The following is a 12,929-nucleotide window of genomic DNA, read 5'->3' on the forward strand; positions in this document are numbered from 1 at the left end:
AGATTGGAAGAACATTTTTGAGGGACCTGAAGACAATTAGAATGTAGGAAGGAATTATTTTGCCAAATATCTTTTAGGGAAGATAAGTAAAGATGTTGAATTTAGATAAAATTGAAGATTTTGAAGTTATCTCCTGTGTAGGATAAATGATGTGGGAGGGATTGAATATTCCAAATTGAAGAAATAGAGAGAAATAATGAATGGCTTAGCCCTTATTCTATATACCTTGGGCTTAGCATGGTTGAGAGGGTGGATCAGGGAATTTATTAAAAAAAATATGAAGAATTTAGTTTATACAGTGTATAATGTGAAGTTATACAGAAGACTAAGGAAATGAAAGTGCTTGATAGAAGAAGTCGAGGGTGGAGATAACCCATCTGTATTCATGACACTCTATCTCTTCTCAAATATATATTTTCGAGAACCTATACCTCATTCTTTGATTACTTTTTCAATAGCATTGGGGCATTTGCCTGATATGCAAATACACGAAACTGCGCACTTGTTCAAAAATTCATAGATAATTCTGTGCACTGATCTTTCACGTTTACCTTGAACTTTACTGGGATGTATTAGGGAACAAAGGTGGATATGTAACGTTGACTAAGGATCACTTGGTATACTGACTTATTATTTAACACAAATGTCTGAAAAGGCGGATGAGTGTATATATATATATATATATGCAAAATAACCACAGGGAAAATGAAAATATGAAATATAAAATTAAGTCCTGGCTAGTTTCGTGGTACTTCTTCAGAGGACTTAATCTTATATTTCGTATTTCCATTTCCCCTGTGGTTCTTTTGCATCTGAGCATCACGTTTCCTTGTGATTTTTACGCATATATATATATATATATATATATATATATATATATATATATATATATATATATATATATATATATATATGTGTGTGTGTGTGTGTGTGTGTGTGTGTGTGTGTGTGTGTGTGTGTGTGTGTGTGGGATTCCCCTCCGTCGATATCTCTTAAAAGATAATTGAAGGGCAAGTAATCAGTTAGTAATGTTCATATTCAGATTACCCTTATAACAATGACTTAAGAGATGACCCTTTTTTGTTTAGATTAGAGAGGATTATTGACGAATTTTTTTATAGTGACGATTATCAATAGAAATCGAAATTTTATATTCATCTTACCACTCATTTACGTTGATCGCCATCTTGCATGTACAATTATTTTCTCAATACAACAGCAGATATACACATTGAAAGTTTCCATTCAGTTGCAATTAGAATTGATATCCATAATTTTGATTGAGAGAGAGAGAGAGAGAGAGAGAGAGAGAGAGAGAGAGAGAGAGAGAGAGAGAGAGAGAGAGAGAGAGAGAGAGTGAACTGTTTTAATTTTGGGAAAAAACTGATGATAATATGAAAAAAAGTATCCCTTTTTTTTTCAAATGTAAAGGATCAAATATCCTCTAGTATACATGGTAGCCTATTATGAGTTCTGGAACGAATTAACTAGGTGTGTAGAAGGACTGGGTAGAAGGAATTATGTAGTTGTCATGGGTGACTTGAATGCTAGAGTGGGCGCTGGAGAGGTAGAACGTGTCATTGGAAACTATGGCGTACCAGGTGAAAATGAGAGTGGTGAGAGACTGGCAGATATGTGTGTTGAGCAAGAGATGGTGATAAGTAATAGCTTTTTCAAAAAGAAAGATAAAAATAAGTATACATGGGTAAGAGTGGCAAATGGAAGAGTAGTAGAAAGGGCATTAATGGATTATGTGTTGATAACTAAAAGAATGTTTGGAAGATTGAAAGACGTGCACGTGTTTAGGGGTATGGCTAACGGTATGTCTGATCATTTTTTGGTGGAAGGAAAATTAGTTGTAGCAAAAGAATGGGGGAATAGAGTAGGTGGATGTAAAAGGGAGGTAGTGAGGGTTGAAGAGCTAATAAAACCGGGGGTAAAAAGTAAATATCAGGAAAGGTTGAAAATGATATATGACGAAGTGAAAGTAAGAGAAACTGGCAATTTAGAGGAGGAGTGGAAGTTAGTAAAAGAAAATTTTGTTGGGATTGCAAGTGATGTATGTGGAAAGAAGGTTGTTGGAGGCAGCATGAGGAAGGTAAAAGTAAAAGGGAAAAAGAGGGCTTTTGAAGAATGGCTGCAGAGTAATAGTATAGAGAAGTATGAAAAATATAAAGAGAAAAATGTGGAAGTAAAGCGCAAGGTACGTGAGGCAAAGAGGGCAGCTGACCTGAGATGGGGTCAGGGATTGGGTCATTCATATGAAGAGAATAAGAAGAAGTTTTGGAAAGAAATGAAGAGAGTAAGGAAGGCTGGCTCAAGAATGGAAGAGACAGTGAAAGATGGAAATGGAAGGTTGTTAAAAGGAGAGGAGGCAAGGAAAAGATGGGCGGAATATTTTCAAAGTTTACTGAATGTTGAGGATAATAGGGAGGCAGATATAATTGCTGTTGCAGGTGTTGAGGTGCCAGTGATGGGAGATGAGAATGAGAAAGAGATTACAATAGATGAAGTGAGGAGAGCACTAGATGAAACGAGAGTAGGAAAAGCATCTGGTATGGATGGTGTGAGAGCTGAGATGTTGAAGGAGGGGGGTGTGACTGTACTTGAATGGTTGGTGAGATTGTTTAATATGTGTTTTGTGTTGTCAATGGTACCAGTAGATTGGGTTTGTGCATGTATTGTACCACTATATAAGGGTAAGGGAGATGTGCATGAGTGTTGTAATTCAAGAGGTATTAGTTTGTTAAGCGTAGTTGGAAAAGTGTATGGTAGAGTAATGATTAATAGGATCAAGGATAAAACAGAGAATGCAATCTTAGAAATACAGGGTGGTTTTAGAAGAGGTAGGGGTCATATAAATCAGATTTTTACAGTTAGGCAGATATGCGAGAAATATTTAGCAAAAGGTAAGGGGTTGTATGTTGCGTTTATGGATCTGGAGAAAGCGTATGATAGAGTTGATAGGGAAGCAATGTGGAATGTGATGAGGTTATATGGAGTTGGTGGAAGGTTGTTGCAAGCACTGAAAAGTTTCTACAAAGGTAGTAAAGCATGTGTTAGGATAGGAAATGAAGTGAGTGATTGGTTTCCGGTGAGAATGGGGCTGAGACAGGGATGTGTGATGTCGCCGTGGTTGTTTAACTTGTATGTTGATGGAGTGGCGAGAGAGGTGAATGCTCGAGTGCTTGGACGAGGATTAAAACTGGTAGACGAGAATGACCATGAATGGGAGGTAAATCAGTTTTTGTTTGCGGATGATACTGTACTGGTTGCAGACACAGAAGAGAAGCTTGGACGATTAGTGACAGAATTTGGAAGAGTGTGAGAGAAGGAAGTTGAGAGTTAATGTGGGTAAGAGTAAGGTTATGAGATGTACGAGAAGGGAAGGTGGTGCAAGGTTGAATGTCATGTTGAATGGAGAGTTACTTGAGGAGGTGGATCAGTTTAAGTACTTGGGGTCTGTTATTGCAGCAAGTGGTGGAGTGGAAGCAGATGTACGTCAGAGAGTGAATGAAGGTTGCAAAGTGTTGGGGGCAGTTAAGGGAGTAGTAAAAAATAAAGGGTTGGGCATGAATGTAAAGAGAGTTCTATATGAGAAAGTGATTATACCAACTGTGATGTATGGATCGGAGTTGTGGGGAATGAAAGTGATGGAGAGACAGAAATTGAATGTGTTTGAGATGAAGTGTCTAAGGAGTATGGCTGGTGTATCTCGAGTAGATAGGGTTAGGAACGAAGTGGTGAGGGTGAGAACGGGGGTAAGAAATGAGTTAGCAGCTAGAGTGGATATGAATGTGTTGAGGTGGTTTGGCCATGTTGAGAGAATGGAAAATGGCTGTCTGCTAAAGAAGGTGATGAATGCAAGAGTTGATGGGAGAAGTACGAGAGGAAGGCCAAGGTTTGGGTGGATGGATGGAGTGAAGGAAGCTCTGGGTGATAGGAGGATAGATGTGAGCGAGGCAAGAGAGCGTGCTAGAAATAGGAATGAATGGCGAGCGATTATAACGCAGTTCCGATGCCTTAGATGACCGCGGAGGTAGCAGCAGTAGGGGATTCAGCATTATGAAGCTTCATCTGTGGTGGATAATGTGGGAGGGTGGGCTGTGACACCCTAGCAGTACTAGCTGAACTCGGTTGAGTCCCTTGTTAGGCTGGGAGGAACGTAGAGAGTAGATGTCCCCTTTTTGTTTTTGTTTCTTTGTTGATGTCGGCTACCCCCCAAAATTGGGGGAAGTGCCTTGGTATATGTATGTATGTATGTATGTATGTATGTATGTATTATTATTATTATTATTATTATTATTATAACTTGCTAAGCTACAACTCTAGTTGGCCAAGCAAGATGTTATAAGCCCAAGGGCTCCAACAGGGAAAATACGTTATACCAATACCAGAAATGACAAGATGCTTACCGAAACTTTAAATCAAGCTAAACGAGGTGTCTGGGACTCAGTAAATACTTACTAACAACTGTGAGGTTGATGGTGATGATCGTGGGCGGAGATATACGATAATCCACCCGACATATGTACGATCCCTGGTCGCGATCTCGAACCGGGTTGAGGACGAGGAGTGATCTCTCGGGCATCGGGTGGAAGGAGGCCCGGTCTTCCACGATGTCTTCGTCGTACCATCTCGTGCCCGTGGAGAAGTCGCCGTCGCGGGCGTCGTAACTGTTGAAGGAAAAATAACGATAAGTTTTTATCTTCGCCAACGAAGTTGGGGGATTATGTTTTACCCCATATGTGAGTGCTTGTTTGTGTGTGTTTTATCCCCTGTTTATGTGTTTGTTTGCGTGTGTGTGTGTGTTTGAATATTTATTTGTTTGTTTGTTTATGTGTATGAGAGAGTGCGTGTTTGTTTATGAACAGCTTCCTGGCCACAATTTTAATCGTAGAGTAATGAAACATGCAGGGATTAACTGTTATGTAAAAAGCTAGAAATGATTACATTTCGGAAGGTCAAAGTCCAAGCAAAATGTCCAATTAACGTAATCCGCCATAAGTTTGGACATCGTTGTCACAGATACTTCAAAATTGGTTCATATTTGAGTGTATAAAAATCCACGCCAATTAATACATGTTAAGGGAAAAGGTCAAGGTCGAGCAAAAGGTTGAGAAATAAGCTGCCGATGTGGAGGTTTGAGCTCTACTGAGAGCCCCTCTAGTTAGATACAGTTAAACTGTTTTTGTTAATACGATTGTTACAATATATTCTATGGGGGTGGGGCAACCACCCAAACACCACGAAAAGATATCAGATATTGTGCTTCTTGCTAAACATCTTTTGATATGACACAGTCAGTAATCAGAGTTATAATTGACTTTTTGAAGTTTCTTTTTTATTTATTTATAAAATAAAACTGTTTCTTTCAGTGTAAATTACGTTGTATTATTTCTCCTGTTTTAGGTTTATTTGGTAAATTTCACATCACAGTGATCAGACCAATACAGACAGACAGACACAATACACACACATGTATACATATATGTATATATATATATATATATATATATATATATATGTGTGTGTGTGTGTGTGTGCGTGTGTGTAAACATAACAACAACAAATGCATTCGTTTCTAGTCCACTGTAGGACAGATACCTGTCATATCCTTATTCATGTCTGGAGTTTGGCCAGTTTCCATCACCACGCTGGCCACTGCGGACTGGCGATGGTGGGAGACTTTAGTCTGATGGTTCACAGCACACCAACCTAGTATGAGTGGCAATGACTATTACGGTTTTCCTTCCTAATCTTGACGATACACAAAAGCATGCTCCACGTTCAGGTATCCCCACTCAGAAATGGGTATGTATATATATTTATATACATATATATAATATATATATATATATATATATATATATATATATATATACACCACACATACCTCAAACCATTGTTCTCTAGTTTTGGGTAGTGCCATAGCCTCTATACCATGGTCTTCCACTTTCTTGGGTTGGAGTTCTCTTGCTTGAGGGTACACTTGGGCGCTCTATTCCATCTTATTTCTCTTCCTCTTTTGTTAAAGTTTATATAGCTTATATAGGAAATATTTATTTTAATGTTGTTACTGTTCTTAAAATATTTAATTTTTTCCCTGTTTCCTTTCTGCACTAGGCTATTTTCCTTGTTGGAGCCCATGGGCTTATAGCATTCTACTTTTCCAACAAGGGTTCTAGCTTAGTAAGTAATAATAATAATAATAATAATAATAATAATAATAATAATAATAATAACTTGCAGTGGGATGGCTTTTACCGCTTCATTCATATGAGAGTGATCTAATGCATGTCTGTATTTACTGGAAAATCCTTTTAGCTTCCAAAACGCCATTCTCTTTACTACTGCGTAATTTGTAGTTGCAGGTTAAGTGTACGCATATTTCTTATTCATAATCTAAAATCTCCTTTCTTACTATCTCCTATTATCGGAAGATATCGTGACTGTAAAAGTGCAAAATATCCATCCATAAAGTAAAACAGCTCCAGCTGTAAATGCTTTTAGGGTTGTTGTGGCCTGATTAGTAAAGTCTCTGTCTGGTGTTTGCCAGACTGAGGTTCGAGTCCCGCTCAGACTCGTTAGTGCCATTAGTGTCTGCAACCTTATCATCCTTGTGAGCTAAGTTTGGGGGGTTTGGGGGAGCCTATAGGTCTATTTGCTGAATCATCAGCAGCCACTGCCTGGCCCTCCCTTGTCCTAGCTCGGATAGGGAGGAGGCTTGGGCGCTGATCATATAATATATGGTCAGTCTCTAGGGCAATGTCACTGTCCCTTGCCTCTGCCATTCATGAGCGACCTTTAAACCTTTAAAACATGCAACCTTTAAAACTCCGGGACACATGCCACAGATGATACAATTCTTCTTGCAGACTCGCTTGCTTTCTTGTTGGGTGTCAAGGCAGCAGCTTTAAGCTGAGCTCCCTTTGGCGCCTACTTAATATACAACAAGAAAAGTTAAAAGCTTGATGAGGCGAGGACTCGCTCGTGCAAGATGCTCTAAGAGCTTTGCTGTAAGCGTTCCTTCATAAGTGAGTGCCTGCCAGAATGGAAATATGAAGTGATACCATTTTGTAAAGCCATTTTATATCTTTACTTGAAAGGAATTTCTTTCATGGCTTTTAAATTCAACTTAATTTGCATTGAGCTAGATATGATTAAGCTATCTGGAAATAATGGAGTTTATTCTCTTTGTTTTCTGTTATTAGTATAATAATAATAATAATAATAATAATAATAATAATAATAATAATAATATTATTATTATTATTATTATTATTATTATTATTATTATTATTAGCTAAACTATAACCCTAATTGGAAAAGTAAGCATTATTATTGATTTTTTAAGTAATAGATCTCAAAGAGTTGTTGTTGATGGGCACCATAGTGAGTATAGGAATGTGATATCCGGTGTTCCACAGGGTAGTGTTCTTGGCCCATTACTTTTCATACTATATACACATAACATGTGGCTTGGCCTAGAAAACAAGCTTGTTGCATATGCAGATTATGCTACTCTCTTTACATCAATTCCATCCCCTGAATGTAAATCTGGAGTTGGTGAATCCTTTAATAGAGATTTACCTAAAATTAGTGCATGGTGCAAATTATAGGGTATGAAGTTGAATCCTAACAAAACTCAAAGTATGATTGTAAGTAGGTCAAGGACAGTGGCTCCTCAACATCCGGATCTCAGTATTGATAACGTTTCTTTAAATTTGTATGACTTCTTATTGTTATATAAGAAGTAATGAACAATTAAAGTAAAATATTCTAAAAAAATAACCAAAATAATAATAATATTAATAATAATAATAATAATAATAATCTACCCTACATTATGAAAAGCAAGAGTGGATTGATCTAAATCAACATAGTATAATTCAATTATTACTATCAAGTTTTGTCAAAACTCTCTTAGCTGATTAGGTTTTCCTTCTTTGATCCAAATGGAGATTGAACGAATTAGATATTTGTTTAAAGACCACTTCGCTTATATGAACGCAATAAGAAAAATATTAGGTAAAACTTATAAGTTTGACTTTATGCAATATCTTTACAGATTTTGGGGATTATTGTCAGATTTTTAATACTTACAGGCATATTAAAGCTAAATCTGTGCCGTAGGAAAATGACTGACTGTACTGCCGATAAAAGCTAAGAAAAAGAGAGAGAAAAAAAAAAAAAAAAAAAAAAAGCAGTTCGTGTCAAAGGACTTTAGCTTACGGGGAAAGTTGTTGGCATAAAGGTTATGGTGGCCCGGCGGTAGAGTCCTTGCCTGCTGATTGCCAGACTGAGGTTCTAGCCCTGCTCAAACTCGTTAAGTTCCTCTGGTCGCTGCAACCTCACCATCCTTTTGAGCTAAGGATATGGGGTTTGGGGGAGCTTATAGGTCTATCTGCTGAGTCATCAGCATCCATTGCCTAGCCCTCCTTGGTCCTAGCTTGGATGGAGAGGGGGCTTGGGCGCTGATCATATGTAATATGGTCAGTCTCTGGGACATTGTCCTGCTTGATAGGGCAATGTCATTGTCCCTTTCCTATGCCATTGAATGATTGGCCTTTAAGCCTTTAATGGAAGTTATGCTTTAAGAAATTATTGTTCTGTAATCATGAGTTGTACAGAGATGGAACTAAAGTTGTTATTATTTTTATTATTATTACTAGTGTAAGCAACCCGTCAAAAACGACGGCTAAATATTCAGGTATGCGTACACAAGCCCACGAACACCCCTCTCACCAGGTCTGACTAATTCACCTCCCCAGTACCCGAGGGACGATTAGAGTATTGCGTGACCAGACATAAATGTTATATGTGTATTTATATATATATATATATATATATATATATATATATATATATACATATGTATATATATATATATATATATATATATATATATATATATATATATATATAGAAAGACACTTGCTCTTCATTATGTAGGGGACATTATTATTATTATTATTATTATTATTTACGGATATAAGATTGAACATTATTCATTATGATAATATCTTTATACGGATTGTCTTTGCATCCATGTTAGTCTTTTTTTGTACCAAAGAAAAAATAATATCAATGCCAGCTATACAGTACATAATACTAGAGATTGACTATCCTCATAAGATAATGATATTCAATCATTTCTTGTCACTAAAGAAACAATATTTGAAAAAAAAATAGGTTACACATAAATCTGTGAGAGAATTAGATAACTGAAATTGTTAATTAACAATTTAATTAATGACCCGTAAACGAATTAATCATCAAACACTTAATTTCTTTAGATAACCAGCTGAAAATAATTATGTTAATTCCTCAAGGTAGGAACCATAGAGATCAAAATAACAGACACGTATACAAACTCATACATATTAAATCTTTCGTCTTTGAAATACAAATGATTGTTCCAGTATTCATTAACATGTAGAACATAAACATATAAACAAACACATTTGCACTTTAAAGGTGACAAGCTAGTCTGAATGGATGTGCATCGGTCCAAAAGGCCGAATTTAACACCTATTTTTTTCAGATTAAATTGATTGTTGATTTCTATATTTAAAAGTTGCTTGAAACAGTTTAATCTGTCACTCCTAGAGATGCATATCTTTTTGAAAACATTCTATCTATTAGATTTAAATGGGGGTATTTCGGCCTAATATTGTTTACAAATAATTATTATGTACATAAAAACTTTTTGTTTTGCTGTGGTATACAGACGTTAAGTTTGGGTTCGATAGATTTTGAAATAATGGAAGCACTCCAGAAATTTAGAGTCAATTTCCACAATTTAATGGAAGCATTACTATGGGAAAACAAACAAATTTGTAATTTTACACACACACATACACACACATATATATACATATATATATGTATATTATATATATATATATATATATATATATATATACGTATATAAACTGTATATAAATATATACATATTATACATACATAAATACATGTATATATATATGTATATATATAGATAGATAGATACATTTATACATATATATGTATATATATACATGTATACATATAGATATATATACATACAGGATATATATACATACATATATATATATATATAGGCCTATATATATATATATATACATATATACAGTATATGTGTGTATATGTATATATCTATATCTATATCTCTATATATACACACATGTATACATAATACATATATATATATCTATATATATATATATATATATATATATATGTGTGTGTGTATTATACACTGTATATTCCATTTGTATGGTTAAACAATACGTAGAGCGGACATATGTGAACAGCTATAAGAAAAAATACAGCGCTCGGGTAATTTACTTTGGATAGATTGTGCCAACCCGTGAAACCATTTAAGAACCACATGTAGGGATTATCACAGCTGAAATATGAGAGAGAGAGAGAGAGAGAGAGAGAGAGAGAGAGAGAGAGAGAGAGAGAGAGAGAGAGAGAGAGAGTAGAATGTTGACTGATGTTATGTCATATTCTGTTGATATAACGGTAATTACATTAGCAATATATTTTTTTAATGAATAATAGGAGCTCTTAGGTAAATAATGTTTTATCATTGATATATTCTGAATAGCCCTGTATAATTTAGATTGCAATATTTCTTTATTGAATAATGGTTATGAGGAACATCACATATACTAATAATGAAAAGTTTAATGTTTAAAAAGGATCAATAAATAAAAAGAAACTCTGCAATTAAAACTAATAGTAATATCTCAGAATTGTATTAAAATTTACTATTACAAGAAATGTCGTTTGGCAATTCGGAATATTTTCATACTGAACTTTAAATCTTAATTTGTGCGATGAGCCAAAATGGAAGTTTTGTATCAATTGTGATTCTAAGCTGTTGTTTCTCTTTGAGTAAAAATTACATAAGATCAAATTATTATTATTATTATTATTATTATCATTATTATTATTATTATTATTATTATTGTTATTATTATTATTATTACTAGCCAAGCTACAACCCTAGCTGGAAAAGCAAGATGCTATAATTAGCAAAGATTTGTAGACATGTGATATGAACATAATTTTATTTGGATATTGCTCGTAACAATAAACTAAGCCAGTCTCCTTGATAAGTTCGCAAAGGTTAACCTTATTGGCATTAAGTTTATATCGTCTATTGTAGCCTTCGCCTCTACACAAAATAGGAAATAAGAAAATATTATTACTATAATATTCTTCATTGAAAACGGTAAATAATAACAAGAACATCAATATCTCATCTCTTTCTTCTGTTATCACTAATATTACAACTTAAAACTTCCAACGCTTTGTTTATTACAGGCGACACTCCGCCTTTGAACAAGCAGCAAAGCCTCTTCAGGACAAAGGCCCATTGGATTAAGCCATTCGTGTGTAACAGGTTACTTAAAGTCAATTGTTTAGGCCAGGTAGTATTGCAAAATGGGACACGATTTGTTTGCATACCAGTAATCCCACTAGACGGTTATGACGTGTTTACATTGTTTGTAGGAAGTGAGACTAATTCCCTTGTAATCCATGTATCAAAGGGATTTTACCCGACTGTTTTCTTATATGTTTCATGTTAAAAACGAGCATGTAAGGATGACGTAAATTAGGGAAAGTATATGAATTATTAAAGCTAAGGCTAGGCGAGTTTAGTAAACTTGTGAATGAAACAAGAAGTATTTGTTTATTGGTGTTCATTTCAATCATTCCACAATATACACACACACACATATATATATATACATATATATATATATATATATGTATATATATACAAATATATATATATATATATATATATATATATATATATATATATATATATATATATATTTGTGTGTGTGTGTGTGCAGTACAGTATATATGTGTATATTCCAATAATAAACAACATGACTTTAGTATCAATTTCCCGCTACCTTTGGAATAAATAAAAATGGAATTCACGTATAAGTGCTTTTAACCGATACAAAACTGGACAGTCAACTGGTCCACTGGACTATAGCGTTTGTGTATGTGCGTGTGTGAATATGTGCGTGTCCCAAAGTTAATATTAACATAGGTACTATTGTATTTACCTGTAAATGGGTTTAGTAACTGAGGACAGATACCACAAGACGATCATGGGTTGTTCATGGGGCACCTTCGGAACGGATCTGCAAGGCAGTTCTGCTTTTCCCCCGGTAACTACCCACACTGACGTTACACCACCTGTAAGGAAACAAAAAAACTAGTTAAAAACAGTAAATCAATATAGCATTTTATACTTTAGAATTTCGAATATTTAGTAAAACTCCTTTTGTTAATCTTACAGCAGATTTAGAACAAGCCATTTACATATCAAAATAAAGAGAATTAATGAGTTACAATAATAAAGTCATTTTATAATAAGACTTTTCCTTTTATAATACGTTAATTGTATATCTGACTGCATCATAAAAATCTAAGGCCCCAAAGAAAGCGTTAGAATAACACCCAGTGAAGCCAACATCCAAAGAACTATATTTAGAATAATTACATAATGGTGTATGATTCACGTGAGGCAGGAGGAAAGGGGGCGTGGCTGATGATAGAGATCAAAAAAATTAAAGGAACTTTAATAACACGTAGACTTTAATCCAATTTTTCTCGACAATAATCAACAAAACAGAAACACAACCAAGACTGCACGTACACAAAAACACATACATGGTTGTGTATGTTTTGAGATGTTGTGAGCATGTGGAAAAGATTTGTGAAAAGGTAAAAAATTCGGAAATAATTAAAGGAAGGAGAAGAAAAGATAAAACTTTTCAAATGGAAAGAGTGAAAGATGCAAGAAAAAAGACATCAATATACTGGTAGCGAGAGACGACTTTCTAGATTAAGGGAAATGGGGCTGGATAAGATTAAACTTAGAATGGGGG

The 12,929-nt window shown here is 34.9% G+C and overlaps 1 protein-coding gene across 1 annotated transcript in view; it reads right to left on the minus strand.

Moving 5' to 3' along the window:
- LOC137616679 (uncharacterized) overlaps window positions 1–12,229 on the minus strand; it is a 49,089-nt gene extending 36,860 nt beyond the window's left edge. Inside the window, exons 1-2 of the mRNA XM_068346610.1 lie at window positions 12,102–12,229; window positions 4,468–4,676 (exon numbers count right to left, since the gene is read on the minus strand). Coding sequence (XP_068202711.1) covers window positions 4,468–4,676; window positions 12,102–12,148 — 256 coding nt within the window. The 5' untranslated portion in view covers window positions 12,149–12,229. The remainder of the gene's footprint in view (window positions 1–4,467; window positions 4,677–12,101) is intronic.
- Between the last annotated feature and the right edge of the window lie 700 nt (window positions 12,230–12,929).

Source organism: Palaemon carinicauda, chromosome 22, assembly GCF_036898095.1.
Source record: "Palaemon carinicauda isolate YSFRI2023 chromosome 22, ASM3689809v2, whole genome shotgun sequence".
Classification (NCBI taxonomy): Eukaryota; Metazoa; Arthropoda; class Malacostraca; order Decapoda; family Palaemonidae; genus Palaemon; species Palaemon carinicauda.